The following is a 17927-nucleotide window of genomic DNA, read 5'->3' on the forward strand; positions in this document are numbered from 1 at the left end:
TTAATATCAAGTATGGTAATCCTTGCCTTTTACTTGGAGAGTTTAATCCCTCCATTTATATAATTATTGATATTAATTAGGTTTGGTGAGTTTTAGGCCTACCATTTTCCTATTTGTTCTCTATTTGTCCCATCTCTTCTTTCTTTCCTTCTTTTTTTTTCTGTTCTTCATTTTCTGTCTCCTTTTTAGTTTATTAAGTTTTTCTTAGTATTTCATTTTAACTACTCTATTGGCTTTTTATTTTTATTTTTGAGAGAGAGAGAGAGCACTTGTTCCTGTGTGCACGAATAGGGGAGGGGCAGAGGAGGAGGGAGAAATTGAATCTTAAGCAGGCTCCACACTCAGCATGGAACCCGATGCAGGGGCTCTATTTCACAAACCATGATATCATGACCTGAGCCAAAATCAAGAGTTGGACACCTAACAGACTGAGCCACCCAGGCACCCTTATTGGCTTTTTAGTTGCACTTCTTTGTATTGTATTTCCTGGTTGCTCTAGGAGTTTACAATATGCATCTTTAATTTACTGTAGTCTACTTAATTTTTTTTTTCAACATTTATTTATTTTTGGGACAGAGAGAGACAGAGCATGAACGGGGGAGGGGCAGAGAGAGAGGGAGACACAGAATCGGAAACAAGCTCCAGGCTCTGAGCCATCAGCCCAGAGCCCGACGCGGGGCTCGAACTCCCGGACCGCGAGATCGTGACCTGGCTGAAGTCGGACGCTTAACCGACTGCGCCACCCAGGCGCCCCTACTGTAGTCTACTTAGAGTTAATATTGTACCACTTCACATTAAGTATAAGAAATTGCAACTGTATAAGTCCATTTGCAACCATCTTTTTGCTGTTATCATGTTTTTCATTCATATAAACCCAATTGCACATTGTTACAATCCTTGTTTTAAGTAATCAGTGTCTTTTAAAGAAAATAAGAAAAGGAAAAAAATAGCATTTTAGATTTACCTACATATTCACCATATCCGGTACTCTTTTTTGCTTTCTGTCATTATAAGCTTCCATCTGGTGTAATTTCCCTTCATCCTGAAGAACTTCCTGTTGCATTTGTTGCAGTGTGAGTCAGCTGAGGAATTATTTCAGCTGTCATTTAAATGTCTTCATTTCTCCCTCATTTTTGAATATTTTTACTGCACATAGATTTTCTGGGTTGGCTTTTTTTTTCTGCACATAAATTTTGTTCCATTGCTTCTGATCTACATTTTTTTTCTGACATAAAGTCAGATATGTGATGTGTCCTTATCCCTCTGGCTTCTTTCAAGATTTTCTCTTTATCTTTGATTTTCAAGAGTTTGACCATGATGTGCCTTGGTGTGTTTTCTTCATGTTTATACTGCTTGAGATTTGCTGAGATTGTTGCATCTGTAAGTTGATCCAAAATTCATTACATTTTAGGTTATTGCTTCTTCAGATTTTTTTCTGCCCCATTCTCTCTCTTTTCTCCTTCTAAGCCACCGTTATATTAGACTTTCTAATATGGTCTCTCTGGTCCATATTATTTCTGTTGTCACTCTCTATTCTTTTGATTAGAGAATTCTTTCTCTGTCTTCAAGCTCATTGACCCTTTCTTCTGTCATCTCCAATCTGTTCTTAAGGTCAGTTAAAGTCCATCCAGTTGAATTTCATTTGTTGTACTTTTCAGCTCTAGTGTTTCCATTTGGTTCTCTTTACCAAGAGATCTCTGCTTAGATCCCCTGTATTCATTCATTGTGACCACTTTTTCCTTTGAGTACTTAAACATATTTACAATACCTGTTTTACGTTTTAATTCAACATCTGAATCATCTTGGGGCTGTTTTCAATTGATTGCTTTTTTTCTTGGCTGGGAATCACATTTTCATGTTTCTTGCCCATCTAGTAATTTTTTATTGCATTCTGGACATTACAAATGGCAGTTGGTAGGGGCTTTGGATTGTTTTCTTCTGAAGCATATTGACATTGTTTTTGTTCCATTTTGAACTTTTGAAAGCTTAGTTTTATATTTGTTAGGATAGATCTGTTACACTTCTGCCCTTAGTCCTAATTTCACAAACCCTTTCATCCTGGAACATAATTTTTTTCTCCTAAGTCATGGACTTCCTGAGGTTTCTATGGAGAGCCTGTGGTGTTTGCACAGTCTCTGCAGCTTGGCAGATCTTGAGATCCACACACTCTCTCCTTTGTAGTAGGCAATAGCTGAAATCTATGCTCAGCTGTTATCTTTCTACTGGACCCCTTGAGTCTCATTCATACATATGCAGTCCAGGACTTAACCGAGGATTTGAGGGGAGTTTATATGCACATTTTTTATGGATTTTCTTCCTCATTTCGAGATTCTCTGGCTGATCCAAACTCTGTTCTCTGGAACATCAAGCCAATAGGGTTATGGCTTTCTGCTCATATTTCAGTCACTGATGCTATGCCCCGGAGAAGGCCCTCAAGGGAAAAGCAGTATAAATATGGACCTCACCCAGTGCATTTCTCTCCTTTCAAAGGTTGGATTCCCTCTAGTTTCTGCCACTTTTATTTATTTGTTGCTTAGTGCCTTGAGATAGTTATCTTTTCTATTTTGTCTAGAGTTGATCATTATTAACTATAGCAAGTAAGCCCTATATAAATTTACCAGTCACTACTCAGGCCAGCCCCTCCATACATTTATATTATAGGCACCAATCCTGCTGTGCCTGCTTTTGTGGGCACATGGTGCCTGATGAAATGCTTGGAGAAAATCTGGTGTTCTGTTTATCTCTTGCAGTCCTGGAATGTCAGAACCAGGAGGAGGTAAGCTGAAGTAAGTTGGGTCAGGTTCTAAGCCATAACCTCTTTCCCATGGATGCATAGTGTGTGTGAAGCACATGTCCTCAGATCTTACAGAGCAGGGCATTGTGGAAATTTTGGTATTGAAAATATAACATAAATATTTCATGCTAATGTTCATTTGACAGCCGTGCTCTGAGCACCTATTATGTGCAAGGCTTTGTGCTAGGAACAAAGATGTGAATAAGGGAGGCTTCTTAGGGGTGAGAGAGAAACAGCATTTCATGGGAGCCCTAAGCAGGCCCCTTGCCAGGTGTTAGGGAAGCCTTTCTGCACTGAATCTTAACTAAGGAGGGGAAATTAGCCATGACAGAGGGTGGTGGCCCGGTTTGGGGCTGGGGGAACAGCATGGGCAAAGACTTAAGGGCCAGATGTGTGTTGTGGGAGAGGGTACAAGGCAGGAGTAAGATGAGCCACCCAACTCATTGAGTGCCTCCACTGCCGCCATTTGTACTTAGTAGCAGCCCCCCCGAGGGTGGGATGGGGGTCCGGGCTTGTTTGAGCTGGTGAAGGCAGGACTCACTCACACTGTGCCAGGGCCTCCTAGTAAGCCTCCCTCCTTGATGTGCCTGGGCATCAGGGAGCTGACAGGTAAGCATCTTTTGAGGGAAATAAGGTGCTGGATGGGACCCTGACTTGCAAAGAACAGGCCGACATGAACAACACACTCCATTTATACACCATCTCCCCTGCCAAAGACTTTGAAAATCAAATACTCCCCAAGCTATGGAAACCCAACCACTGGCTGATTGTTAAGACTTTATTATTATAATCACCCAGCCCAATTCCAGCCACCAAGGGCAGAACAATGAGCCATTGAAGCCGCACGGAGGTCTTGCCTTCTATCCACTCTCTCCCACGGCAGGGACTGGGCGCTGAGGCCTCCATGAGGAGGATGGCAGCATGCCTGTGTCCTGGCTGCACCATTGCACCCCATGGGGACTTCTGGGGGGTCTAGGCATCGGTCTCACTCATCAAGTGGGAGGCCCCAAGAAAACACATCTGGACGTTACTTTGATCTCCTCACATTCTGTCCCATATCTTGACCCTGGTAGCTTAGGAGCTAATTACATCTGCTTTGGGAAATTTATGGGTATGAAAATTCCTCAAAGATGCTAAAGACCACGAGGCACCATTAGCTGTTCTCACCACACGTGGCCTGCATGCCTCACTAATAAAATTATAAAAAGGGAGACTATGGGGTGCCCTCTGCTGGGGTGCTCACACCCATGTGCCTGGTGTCCAGTGCCTGAGAGCCCTGGCTGGGTAAGTGGCCAGTGGTGAAGGCAGGGAGCTGGGCCCACTTGGCTCTTGACACCCAGCTGCTGTGTAACAAGGTCACACCGTCTCTTGTTTATGGTCCCACTTTCTTCCCAAGCATTTGGTGTTATTTGATCATGAGTTATAAGCCAGATATCCTGATTTTATTAGGAAAAAAAAAAAAGCCCTTAATTTTGTGGAACTGCAAGGCCGGATCACTGTCCTGTGAAACTCTAGAGGCCAGAACCTCAGCAGTCTTGAGCTGGGCCTGCCTTGCCAGTCTTTTCTGCTGTCGCTGCTGGCTTTGCATTTCCTGCCTGGGAAGAGGCCGGAGCAGGACCAGCCAGGCAGCAGAGGGCTTGGCTGTTTCCTGAGCTCCCCTGAGTTTATCAGAGTTCAATTTTTACCCTTGAGTGCCCAGCTCTCTGCACTGTCCCAGAAGGTCAGCCCCAAACACGGTAGGCACATGGGAGGGGGTCCTCGTGCTGCCCATTCAGATGGCGCTGGGATGGCTGCTGGGACCCTGGCTTGGATTTCGGGATTAGGGAAACCCAAGCACCGTAAACCACGTTGGGGCTGGGATTAGACGGGCTCAGCTCTAAGATGCTTTGCTGGGCCCCATGGGCTGACGCAACGGCCTCTTCACTGCCCTTGAAGGCACAGGTGCTTGGCCGGGAACCAGGCCATGCAGGGCTCCCAGAGCCCTCGGGTGGAGGGACCAGTAACCTGAGAGCTTAGCAGTGGCTGGGCTGCGCAGCAAGGGCTGGTGGATGGGGGAGGAGTGGGCACAGGCAAGAAAGGGTGGCGAGTCCGACCTGCTCAGAGGGATTCTTCGGGGAAGTGCAAGAAGCAGCATGTGTAAAATGGTCCCCAAGTCCTGTGTCCTCCCTCCCAGGGCTGTCCCAGAGATCCAGAGCATCAACTGGAGCAAGTATGGCCCCCTGGTGGACCCTGGCTACTTGGCAGTGGGTGGCACATCTATTGTCACTCTTGCTCCCTGAACATCAGTCATGTTGCTAGCCTAAGGTGGGTGCTGTCTGTGGCCCTTGGGAGCCCAGGGAGTCTGCTGCATGTCCTTGGCCTTTGGCGAACTTTCGCCATCATGGTGGGATCTGGAAACAGGAAGTAGTGACACCAGTCACAGCTGCTGGGCGGGGAGGCTGGCCCTTCAGCCTAAGGTGAGGCCCAAGGAGTGCTGGGTGTGGGTCCTCCAGCAGAGAGGGGTGGGGGGGGGGGGAGCACGGGCACCAGCCCCTCCACACTCACAGGTGTGACCTGGCCTGTATGCGTGAACTGCTGTCTCTTTCAGTTCTCTCAATTATCTATCTTGACAGTTCTTGCCTGTTGAAGAATCTTAAGAGACTAGCCTCGTTATCTCCACAGCTTGTGGCTGGGTTTTCCCCAAAGTTACCTGTGCAGCTCCCTCCTTCACCAGCCTGTTTGAGGGGGCACCCAGCAGCTTGCCCACCCCATCAGCCTGCCCAGTCGGAGCTGGGATGCCTAGCCTGGGCTGTGGGCAGCACAGAGCTGGTGTCTGCATAACTTTGGGGGAAGCACCCCACCCCCACACCTGTGAAAAAGCCCGGTAGAGAAGCCACTCACATGGAGCGTCAAGTACGTCCCTCAGCTTGGGTGTGCAGAGGGGCCTGGGGTGGGCAGAGCCTGTGTCCCATTCCTCCGCCCCTCCCTGACCCAGGAGGGCAGCATCCAAGGCGTATCTGTTTATTTATTGATACCCCTGCCTGGTACAGGATGACCTAAGGCAGTTCCTAGGAACACTCGGCATCCAGCAAGAAAGCCCAGGTCTAAGATGGTGGCAGAGGAAGAAACAAGGGTGGGGCATAAAGTGCTGCCCCCATGAGGCCTGTCGTCTGACTCTGAGCTTCCTCTACAAGGCAGCTGCTTGGCACTAGCATCAAGGGAAACCTGATGAGGATGGGGAGGAGGAAGGCCAAGGGAGGGAAGATGGGGGAAGGAGAGGAGGGGAAGGAGAAGGGGGAGATAGAAGCAGACCTCCAGCCCAAAGACTGTAGGGGCTACTTTCTCAGCCCAGAGTGCTTGTGACCCCACCAAGAGGGCTTGGGGCTGTGGCAGATCCTGGAACAGCAGCAGGAGCAACCTCTGGTGGCTCCCTACACTGGGTGGCCTGTCAGCTGAGGGTCAGGGCCATGGGTGGGCAGGCAATTGGGGTCCCTCATGGCATAAGGCTAAAGGCTGGCAAGGCTCAGTCCTGCAGGTGGCTCCAGGGGAGAGACACCTGGTCTTGCGTTGGGATGACTACACCCCTTGCCCTGTCCCTGATTCTGGCCTCTGTGCCAGTACGGCTTGGCCTGAGGTGAGGGAAAAGCCACTGACCCCACGTAAGGCTGGAGTCCACAGCCTGTGAGTTTGGGGCCAGGAGTGAGCATCTTCCTCTGAGGCTGGGGGGCTGCTCCCTAAGAGCCAGGCCCAGCTTAGGCCCCAGAGGTTGCCACGTATGCAAGCATCCTCACCATGTGGATCAAGAATTGCTTCACACAGGGGCGCCTGGGTGGCGCAGTTGGTTAAGCGTCCGACTTCAGCCAGGTCACGATCTCGCGGTCCGTGAGTTCGAGCCCCGCGTCGGGCTCTGGGCTGATGGCTCAGAGCCTGGAGCCTGTTTCCGATTCTGTGTCTCCCTCTCTCTCTGCCCCTCCCCCGTGCATGCTCTGTCTCTCTCTGTCCCAAAAATAAATAAACGTTGAAAAAAAAAAAAAAAAAGAATTGCTTCACACAGAGAACACCCTACTGCTGCTTGCTCACCTGGGGTCGGGGGTGGGGGTGGGGGTGGGGGTGGGGAGGGGTTGGCTCCCGACCTGTCTCTGGCTGTGACTAGCCCACCGCATCTCCTGTGTACGCCCTGACCAGGACCCAAGGGTGAGCCAAGTGGGAACAGTGGGCACTGACAAGGAAGAAGGTAGGTAGATGGAAAGGGGCACTCGGGGGCCCAGGGTGGAGAGGGGTGGGGGTGGTGGTTCCCAAAGGGACACAGAGATGAGTGGGAAAAGTCTGGGGCCTGGGATGCTTGGCTGCATCTGAGTGGGCCAGCTTGGGGAGATAGAAATGGCCCCTAGCAGCCCGGCCCCCACCCTGGCCTGGACCCCGATTATTAGTCCAGCATAGAGGAACCTCTTGTAATGTACTTGTAAGAACTAGATGCCTACATGGGTGCTTCCCGTAAGTGATATGAGTGTGGGGCCATGAGCCCTGCAAGGGAGCCCCCTGACCAGAATGGGCCAGGCGCCCTGAACAGGGTCTGGAGGGCTCAGTGACATGGCCTGGTGGCGCAAGTCTCTGGAGATGACACAGCTTGTGATGAGCATACTGGCCCTTGACTTGGGCATCCTTTTTTGCAGGGTTCTGGACTGCCTGCTCAGCAGCAGGTCCTCACAGCTCAGTATGAGCCAGGGCCGAGGGTCTCAGTCCTGCCCCCAGGGCCTGCTTCAGGCTGGGGAGTGGGCCAGGGCCCAGGGCACTGGTCACACCTTTGAGCTGCTGCCTGAGCCAAGTGAGGGACCCCAGGGACCTCAGGGGCAAGCCTGAACCCGAGGCCACTGGCACAGACACTGAGCTGCAGGTGCCAGCCGACGCCAAGCTGTTTCTCATGGGGCAACTCCACCAGTGAGGGCCCCTGGCCCCTGGCCCCTGGTCACTTCCTCAGCCAGGCCTCCCCAGTCATGTGAAAACATGGCTGAGGCATGTGTAGGGACAGCATCTCCCACTAGCTACCCAGCAAGGCAGGGAGTCCCAGCAGGGCTGTGGAATATTGGGGGTCATCAGCAACTGTGGAGGGTTTAGAGGGCCTGCAGGCTGAGCATCTGGGCTACCTTCTGTGGGCTGATGCCCACTCCATCAGCTCCGCTGATGATATCCGCCTCAGACCCAGCCTGCCCCTCCCTTGCTGAGTCCTTTAGGTCCTTGATAATAACTTGTCATCCCTTCTCTGTGTACCCACCTTCCTGGGGCCCTCAGGACCATTGTGGACAGTACCTCATGGGGCTAGGGGAAGGAGGGGGGTAGTAGGTGACCAGAGGGTGACCTGCCCCCCTTCATGGCAGAGGGTGAGGCTGGGAAGGTATAGCTTGGCCTCTGAGCAACAGCGATCCCCCCCACCCCACCACCACAACCCCTACATCATTGTGAAATCTGAAGCCATAGACAGAAGTGTGCAGGACAGCACCGGGGATAATTACAGGTTACACCAAACAATCTGAGAAATTAAAATTATATTTTCATTGCACCATAAAAACATGCAAAGATGGAGGGAAGGCGGCCCTGGAGCCAAGTGGACAGCACCTGGCCAGTCCTGCTCTGGCTCCTTGGGAGGAGGGGAGCAGGGCAGGGCTGGGCCCAGGGAGGGGGCCTTGGGTTACACAGTGAGTCTGGAGCCAGGTGGTCCCTGGGACACGCAGAACAGAAACCACTGTGGCTCAACACATCTGTCCTGCTCCCCATGCTCTTGCTCAGACTTGAGACCCAAGTATGTGACCTGCCTGAGTGCTGGGCAGGGGACCTTGAGCTGTCATCCCTAGGGCCCACCAGGGCAGTAGGAGCATGTGGGACATTCAGGGTGCTGAACCCCATGGCCAGGCAGGCATATACTGAAGCAGCATATGGCCCGGAAGGTGGCCCAGGTGATGGCAGTTGTCAGGGCTGGGCCTTTTGTGGCAGACTTTTGCATGGAATGCCCATTGGCTTTGTGAATTGGGCCAGGCCTCTGCCCACAGTTTGCCAGGAAGGTGTGAGTCCCCATACAGGGGGAGCCAGTGGGCCTGAGGCCTCCTGGACAGGGGCTGTGGAGCCTCAAGGCCACATAGGACGCATCCCTCAAGAGGTGTCCTGAGTCCCCGCATGACTAGACAATGAGGCCGGCAGGGCGCAGCACCGCAGATGCTTCTTTCCTTCCTAGAGGAAGACACAAGCTGGGTGAACTGGCCGGACACAGTGTGGAGACAGTGGCTGTTACAGACACAGCAAGTGTGCTGGAGCAAGGTCTGTTCTAGGGCAAAGGGTGCCTGGAGAAAACCACTGGTGGTGGGGGACTGTGGGGTCAAGGACACGGGGCTGGCGCTCTGGCTGACTGGTGGCATGAGCAGGGAGGTGGAAAGTCCTCGCCCCAGAGACTGCCTGGTGTGTGCTGATGGCTCCCACACAGGCTACATCATTTCTACCATCATGAAAAACAACGAAGCCACTTCAAGTTCCTTGTTTGCCCCATGGCAGGGGCCCAGCCCAACTCCAAGGGGGCCCTCCTGACACCCCCAGCAGCTCAGCTACGTTAGCTGACCTCCCTCTGCAGACCTCACCCTTTGCCTCCAAGGCAGGGGAACGCCTCACCCCCAGTGCACATGGGAGCTTTCCCTGCACCTTCCAAGGCAGGGGTGCGCCGCCAACCGTGCGTTAAATGGGACACGGCTGATCTCTTGCCGCACTTGTTAAGAGTGCGCTGGCCCAGCCCTGCACTCGGCATCTTAATTGGGCGTCTGAGAGCTCCTGCACACGCTTCACACCAAGCAGGCGAGTGTCTGAGGCTCCCGTAGGCCCATTAGGTGCAAAGACATTCCTTTGTTCGCTGACAAGCAGGGTCCCATCCAAGGCTCCCGGGCGGGTAGACTAAGTGATGTTTTCTTAAGGAAGACACAAGATTAACCACCGCTAAAGCCCCAGCACAATGCAGGGCCCTGCCCGTCACTGTCAGCACTGTCTCTCTGCAGTGACTGACAGGTGCGGCCGGGTGCCGAAGGGCGCTCCCTCGACCCATCAAGCCTCAATGTGCAGGATTAGCCTGAGCACAGCAGACAAGCTGGCTGGGAGGGCCACAATGGAAACGTAATGAGATGCCTGACGTTCAGGGGACAGAAAGCCTCCAACACCCCTGCCAACTCCTGTCACTGGGCCACACCACTGGCAGGTTGCTCTGGAACAAAGCCAGTGGCTTCCCACCCCTCAAGGGCCTGCCTTGCTGTGAGATGCACAGAGACCCAGCAGAGGGCCCTGGGAGGGACAGCCATGCTCCCTGTGCCTGGGAGAAAGGGTCAGGGTCTTCTGAGGCGTGGCTGTGGGGTTCGGGGTGGGGGGGTATGGGGTGTACGTGTGACAGGCTGGGCCGCCAGGCCCCACCCCCACCTGGGTCATCCTGGGGGAGGGGTGCATCAGGGACAGCACAGGTGGAGCATATGTCAGGGAAACACCCTCTTTATTTACATTCCAGAGACACCAGGGGGGCTCGGACATGGACAGCCCACAGGGTGGGTTTCTGTGCACATCATCATCTTCTGGCATCAAGGGCCTGGCGGGGCTGGCCCAGGCAGGAGGGTGTGTGAGGTCAGGGGCTGACAACCCTTGGAGCCATCCCTGCAGGGCACACAGGGGGTCGGTCCAGACGCCACCCACGCTGACTACCTCAGGGGCTCTCCAGGCAGAGGTGAGGCTTGCCCAGGCTCGGCCTTCTACGTCCTGCAAGAATGGGGGGGTCAGCAAGGGGTAGTCAGGCCATCCCTGCATTTGTCTGGCCACGTCTCCGGTGCCCATACACAGGGACCCTCTGGGGACAGAGGAGAAACAGGCCCCAGGGAGAACCCCTACCCCCACACCCCCCTCCCCGGATTGATGCGTCACAGGGACACCGTACTGTCAAAAAATATTTTGAAATGATAAAAATTTATGGCAGGCTCTTAACATAACAGCTCTGTTAGGTGTGATATTCTGGTAGGCGTTTCCTCAGGATACCCTTTGTTTGTATCAGGGCAGCCCTGGCTGGGGGGCTGTGGGCCTGCGTCCGAATCCATGGGACCCTCAGCTGCCACTCAGCCCTTGGGCCTGCCTGAGGGCATCTTGTGGAGTGTTCCCCATTCAGTCTATAGTCTGCATCAGCTCTCAGGAGCTGAACCCCAGGAGGGGCTGACAGCCACAGCAGACACCCCAGGCCAGGCCGTGGAAGCTTCGAGGATGCTCTCACATCGACAGCTGAAAAGGCGCTGACCACATGCAACCTTTTAGCAGGGGTCAGGGAGGGTCTCACTAATTTCTTCCTCCTCAGAAGAGGGCTGGGATGAACATACCCCGAGGCTTCCGGCTGCCACCTTCCCAGCCTGACTTTGAAAAGCCCTAACAGAACCAGATGTGCGGTGACTGCCGTGCTCAAGGCAGCATCTCCACCTTCTGGGCAACAGGGAAACAAGCCGGCACTGCTCTGCGCCAAGCAAAGCTGGAGGGAGGCACGTTCCTCCTGCCCGGCAGCCCACTGAGCTCAGCCGGGGATGCTTTCCACACCCAATGCCCCTCCTGTGGTGTGAGCCCAGCCTCAAGACATTTCCTGCATCTGGGGAGCAGTGGCAGTCAGGCCAGTGTCCGGGGGTGCCCTGTGGAGGGTGAGGCCCTCAAATGGCCTCCTTCCCAGCCCTGTTTCTTCAGCCACTGTGGCCTGGGCACAGGGCTCACATGTCTGAAGCGGCACGGCAGGCATAGCCTCCCATGTACCCGGAGAGAACACTTTGGCGCCCTACCCCCGCCCCCCCCCCACTACTGTTCCATCCTTAAACACAGAGCCTACCTGAGCTACATACCTGGATCTGAGCCTCAAAAGAGCTTGGTTGTGGGGGCGGCAGGCACGCCGTGTGCCCTTGGCCTGGCAGGGATGGCTGCCTACCCTCAGCAGCCTGTCACAGTAGGGTCCAGGCCCGAGCGCTTGGAGATGCGCAGCTTGGCTACCTCCTCAGCGCAGGTGGGGTGGATGCCCACCGTCCGCATCACCTGCTCGTAGGAGGCCCCGCACCTGCACACAGGGGGACGGAGGGACTCAGGCGATGAGTCAGCACAAGGAGGCATGTCCACAGCATCCCGTCCCTCTGAAGATGTCACCCAGGGGAGGGCCTCAGAAGTCACAGTCTCCTCGCTGCTCCCCAGTCCTGGCCCCCACCCTGTCTACCCCAGCCAGTGGCCAGGAACGGCTGCCAACACCCACGTGTCTCCCAGCAAATGCCAAGCGGCTCCACGTCAGGCCCACCTCCTACCTCCCCCCTCCCTCCCTCACTCCATCCTGGCCTCCTGCTGCTCCCAGCCCACCGGGCACAATCCCAGCTTGGCCCATGGCTCCAGCCGGTTCTTCTGTGGGCCTGCTCCCTCTCCCTGCCAAGGTGAGGCTTGACCTGCCTGCTCCGGCGAGCCTGAGCCCACTTACTACCGTAGCCTGCACCGGCCCAGCCCCCTGCCCGGTCCTGCTCACCTTGCTCTTCTGGTCAGCACTCTTCTCACACACATGCCCCCCTGCACCCTCAGCAGCGACCACCCCCCAGGCACAGTGACCACCTCCTCGGAGGCACAGGAAGTGTGGACTCCCCACAGGGCGCTTCCACTCTCCACAGACAAGGCTGAGACAAGCAACCCTCTTCTGTCTCTGCACGTGTTAGAATATCTGACATGAACAAGTGTGTGCATTTCAAATGTGGACCGAAGGCTCCCAGTGGGAATGTCCAGTTCACACCCTCCTCTTGATGGTGTCTGAACATGAACACTCCACCAATTTGCTCAAACCTTCAGCATCTCCACTTGCAGATGCTAGAAAACAATCACCACTGGACTGGACGGTGTCAAACCTTCACTGGCCAAAATGGTTTCTTGGTATTTTAATTATATTAAAAATTCCAAATGAGACACAGCTTTTTCTACTTTTTCTACTAATTTCCTTTTCCTGTGACTTGCCCATTTATGTTCTTGATCTTCCTATTGGCTCTGTCCTATAATTATTATTGTTACCAGGTGCCTGGCCCACCCAGTGGCTTCAATACCCCCAGGGCATCTGTACTAAACCCTCACAGCCCCATCAGCATTCCTGGGTATGGGCCCTGCCGCTCTAGCTCCTGCCCTTTCCTACTTCCTACTTCCTACCTGCCCCCCCCCCCCCCCCCCCCCCCCCGCCTCAAGCTCCAAGGCTGGGTCCTGGCCACAGCCACAAGCCCCAAGCACATATGGGGCTCCAGGTGGCCCAGGAAGCCCTTCCTGGTTTCCTCACTGCCGCTTCACCTTTCTACCCTCCTGCCTCTGACAGCCCCACACCCCACTGCCCCAGACAACTCACCTCCACCCAGAGACTCCATCAGCAAAGGCTCCAGGCAAGCCTGGGGACCTGGGACCCTACAAAGCACAGCTTGTGTCCAAGGCCCAGCTCTGGAAAACACATGCTGGCCCTGGGGCAGCTCTCGTCAACCTCGCTCATTACTGACTGGGTGCTTTGCCATGTGAAGAAGGGTCCCAACCCTGCTCATTCTGAGTAGAAAAGACCCAAACTGTGACCAACCCCCAACCACCACCCTGGGTGATCAGGGACATGGGCCTCTCCCTTTGCTCCCCAGGTGGCCCGGCTGCCTCTCATGTAACACGACGTGCCACATCTGAGGAGACGCTCTGCTGAAAACACGTACAATGCTACATAAAAGCAACACCAACATGGCAGACTCCCAACTGCAGAGCCACCAACATTCGGAGGGACACCAGTCTGGGCATTGCACAACGGCTGACATTTCTCTAGACTTACTTGATCCCCAGAGCAAATCCTTGAGTGACTTCACCTGCATTGGGGCCGAGGAAGTGCAGGCCCAGCACCAGCTGTGGGGGCTTCCGCAGGCACACCATCTGAAAGCCACACTGTCAACTGCCAGCCTGGCTGGAGACAGGACCCCGGGGCTGCACGCACGGCCCTGCCTTGGGGGCACGGGTGGTTGCATGGAGCTTCTCCACCCGTGGGTGCCAGCTCTTTCCCTGCCTCTCACCTCCTGGCATGCCCCAGTCCAGGCCCATGAGGACACTTACCTTTATGTAACACTGGGATGCATCCCGTTCTGCCACTGTGAACTCCAGTGGTTTATAATATGCATGATAAACCTAAGTGACAAGATAATGATTCCTGGAGTCAGTAGCCTCATAGGCATTTTACAGGTCCAGTGAACTGCGTGGACGTGGTGGGAACCCAGAACTGCCCACTTGGCTTGCAGGTTGTGGTCTGGGGCAAGGACATGGCTCAGCTGGCCATGGATAGCACCCCTCTCTCTCCCACACAAAGGTAGACTGTGGCTGGAGCCACACTGTCTGCAGGACAGACCCTCTTCAATCCAGGCCCAAGACCCCTACCGATCACAGTAGCAAAGTGGGCACCAGATTGGCTAAGTGCAGTCCACTGTGACAAGTCACAGTCTGAGGCTCAACATAGGACACGGTGCCCCCAGGAGTACACACCAGGTGGATGTTGCAGAGTGGACGGGGTGACTGTGGACATTGGAAGGGGATGTCCAGCCCACCCAGTGGCTCTCTGGCCTCCTGAGGGCACTCTGGTGCTTGCTGGGCCCTCACTTGAGCAAAGAGGGAGAGGCAGATGTAGGGAGGCCCCCGGGCCACACTGGAGCTGTCGGACAAAGGCTTTCAGCACCCGAGAAGGGTTCGACAGCGTGTTCGGGGCTGCGGCCGAGTAAAAAATGAGCGGGGCGCTCACATGTGCTGCACAGCCATTATTAATTAATGGAACTTCAGAGAATATTGTTCTAACTAAGACAGAATTGAAAAGAAAACAAACAAAGGGTATTTGGCCATTCAACATTGTGAAACATAAAACAACATTATAGAATGCCATGAACATATGTCCCCATGTACTTGTGATGAATCAAACAAAAATAGCAAATACAGTGCTGGGGGGAAGGCCGGCCTGTCAGGCATGGCCCGTTGATGGAGGGGACCGGGGCGCTGGGGCAAGGGGCAGGCCCTGGAACCCAGTGACTCATTCCCGAAGGACACCAGGCCCACAGTGGTGGCCACACGGGGTCTGGTTTCTCCTGGTCCGTCTGCAAGCTGCTGCAGTAGCAAGATGAAGCCACACGGAAGGCTCTCAGCATGCACAGCCTGGCAGGTTTCAAAGGCTCCTGCATCCTGCTGAGCCACCTGGGGCACCTCCTGGGGCCACCCCAGGCCACAGCAGGCCAGCTGGACAGATTCCAGAAGCAGCCTTCCTCTAGGGTGAGTACCTAAGTCTGGGCTATTGGGGGCCTGTGAGCTCTGGACGAATCTCAGATAAGGAACCGAGGCAGGGGTGGCAGGAAGGTGGAGGTACCCGAGGGCAGGGCCAGGTGGGGCAGGGTGGAGGTGGAGAGCAGCAGCTGGAGGGCAGGAAAAGGTCAGAGGGTAAGAGAAGCCTTTCCAGGTGGAGGGAGACACATGCCCCTGTGAGGGGGACCACAACCCAAACGTGCCTTCGTTTCTGGGGCTGTCCTCCAGCAATCCGCCCTACATATCCCTTCATACCATATCTCAGCCATCACTCGGGGCCCCCCTGCCCTACCCTGCCAAACTTCAAGCCCTGGAAAGCAGGGAGGCCAATACTGTTGCTGGCTCACCAGGCCTCTGTCGGGGAGAGGCCGTCATCAGGGCATGAGCGCCACACAGGCATGATGTCCTGGCCCCCCTCTATCCTCGGGGACCTTACCTCCACATGCTCTTCTCCGTGGCGAGCCATGGCCTCCTCCTCTGACAGCCCCACGCAGCCATACTCCAGCGGGGTGAAGACTGTGGTGGGCACCTGGAAAGCAGGTCTTAAGTGACCTATACCCTTGGGGACCCAAAACTGAAGATGCCTGCCATGGGACACAAGAACAGCAAGTGCAGGCTAGGTCCTCAGATGTGCTGGCTGGCGGCTCATAAGAAGGCGGGTGGACACCCTCATTTGTTCCTGGGCCACACCTTCAGAGCTAAAGCTCACATGCGTGCGCACGTGGAGGCACATGTGCATGCACTCCCACAGATATACGTGCACACACACCCCATACCCCCGGAAAGAACTGCGGCCGTCTCCAGGCTGGACTTAGCATGCTAAAGGGCGGTGGGTACTCACGTTGCTGTAATCCATCACATCTAAGGACTGACCGTACAGGCGCCGGGCCAAGAGTTTTCCTGCCATTATAGCTGTGGGTGTCAGCTCGGGCCGCCCCTGATGTAAGGAGGGAGACTGGGGTCACTTTGGCATGTCTGAGGGAGTCTGTGCAGTACGCTTACCACCACCCATGCCTTCCTAGAGAAGCTTGCCCCTTTCAGAAACCTCCAAAGGCTGTTTGCCTCTGGGCCCCAGGGCTCCTGGGGGTTGGCTTGTTCTCTGGCTTGCTTCCCTCTGTTCTGCTCTAAGAACACACCTGTAGTTATCACCCCCTTCCCTGGAAAAGCAGGTAAGCTGCCCATGCACCCAGCTGTGCTGCCCACACTCGTGCACAGCTTCTCTCCGAACTCCTTCTTCATGTTGGTGGCCTTGGAGAGCTGCCCTCATGACAAAGCTCAAAGGAGATCCCGCTACTGTTCAACCATTCACGTTAACTGGGATTCAGGCTAAAATGGGCCCTGGAAGCATTTCGTGTGCTCCTGACAAGCAGCTTGGCTTGCATGTCACAGTCCATTACAGATCCCAAGTCAGAATGCTGTGCTGCTGGAGGCCCCTCCGTCCCAGGGTGTGTCCTGCCTGGGGAGCAGGAGGTGGCACAGCCCCCAGTGTTCCTGCACGCGTCAGCCTGGGACCGGCTGCCAATCACTTCTGTAGCAGCAGGAAATGCAGATGTTGTTTGACATTCCAGAAATGAATAGAGATCCACAGAGATAAACTTGTGAAAGCAGCCCGTGCATTCCACCGGGCCTGACTAACTGCGGAAACGTCCATGCGCACAGCACACAATATCGCACTAGACAATGGCCGCCCCACCCGCCTGCTGGACTCTTCCCCGCTGGATGCCAGACCACTGGGGTGTTAACTCTTTTGACTGCCCAGAATGACCTTTCCAACTGAGTAGATTTAATATTTCAGTAGATACTGCCTTTGTGTGCACTATGTATTTCTGGCAACACAATCTGAAATACTATGGTTTCTGCTATGTCGGCATGAGCCCTGTTGCACATGGATCTCACTCGGTTCCTGGGTGCACAGAAAGCATGGTCTAATACACAAGGCACTCTCCCAGGACCATGAGTGCTATCTTAGGGTGCAGCACACAGGATGAACACAGAAGGTGCCACCAGAGAATGCCATGTCCCAACCACCAGAGATCACACGAGCAACAACGCTGCCCAGTTATGTGGGCATGTGAAGCCACTCACTTCCGTCTACCCCAGCAGCCTGACTAGATGGTCAGAGATGACCTGGTTGTGAGGAGTGGCTGCAGCTCTTGACCGCATGCTCCAGCAAGCTGTCCCCGGGGTCCCACCTCCATCTGGTAGTCTGCTCCCCACGAACCATTTCATGAGTCTGGGTTCACAGGCAGCTTCAAGTGGCAGCCTCTTGGCTCACAAGTCAGCACTGGCCACAGCTAGTGGATGACCCTTCTGGTACCATGGGAACGCCAGGGGCCAAGTTGTCTTAGAAGGAGGGGTCTATATGGGGTCAGGTGTCTTCATGAAAGACTATGTCAGATGGGTAGGCTGGTCCTTCAGGAACAAAGGGAAGGCCCAGCCTTGCATGGCCTCCCACCCTGGTCTCTGTGCCAAGCTCTCCAGAAGACCTGCCCATTGTGAGTTATGGAAGAGGCTGAAGTTGGGATGGTCCTGCAGCACTGGGGATAGCTGCCACCTATACCCCCTCAACTCTGGGATGTTCCACCCAGGGGCCCACTTGTAGATACTGGTTCCCCCACCCCCAAGCATTTCCCAAAGTGGGTTCTGGGGTATGCATGGGCAGGGTGGTGCCTACACTCTCGGATGGGCACAAGTGTCCTCACTGAGCTCCCTGGGTCCTCTAGCTGGCTCTGTTCCTCCCTCAGGTGTCCCTGGACTGCTGCACTAAGCATCTTCTGACATCTACCTGAAATGGTTCACTTATTTA

General features: G+C 54.5%; 1 protein-coding gene across 7 annotated transcripts in view; it reads right to left on the bottom strand.

The window, feature by feature from the left end:
- Positions 1–10269: 10269 nt before the first annotated feature.
- Positions 10270–17927, bottom strand: part of TXNRD2 (thioredoxin reductase 2) — a 51365-nt gene continuing 43707 nt past the window's right edge. For 4 of the 7 annotated variants that reach the window (XM_030292481.1, XM_030292479.1, XM_030292483.1 and 1 more), the window contains exons 13-18: positions 15963–16058; positions 15558–15650; positions 13898–13969; positions 13623–13720; positions 11656–11864; positions 10270–10546 (exon numbers count right to left, since the gene is read on the bottom strand). In XM_030292481.1, coding sequence (XP_030148341.1) covers positions 11741–11864; positions 13623–13720; positions 13898–13969; positions 15558–15650; positions 15963–16058 — 483 coding nt within the window. In that variant the 3' untranslated portion in view covers positions 10270–10546; positions 11656–11740. Of the gene's footprint in view, positions 10547–11642; positions 11865–13166; positions 13223–13622; positions 13721–13897; positions 13970–15557; positions 15651–15962; positions 16059–17927 lie in introns of those variants that run through there. The other 3 variants (XM_030292480.1, XM_030292482.1, XM_030292486.1) reach the window with 3 other exon arrangements.

This window comes from Lynx canadensis, chromosome D3 (genome assembly GCF_007474595.2).
Source record: "Lynx canadensis isolate LIC74 chromosome D3, mLynCan4.pri.v2, whole genome shotgun sequence".
Classification (NCBI taxonomy): domain Eukaryota; kingdom Metazoa; phylum Chordata; class Mammalia; order Carnivora; family Felidae; genus Lynx; species Lynx canadensis.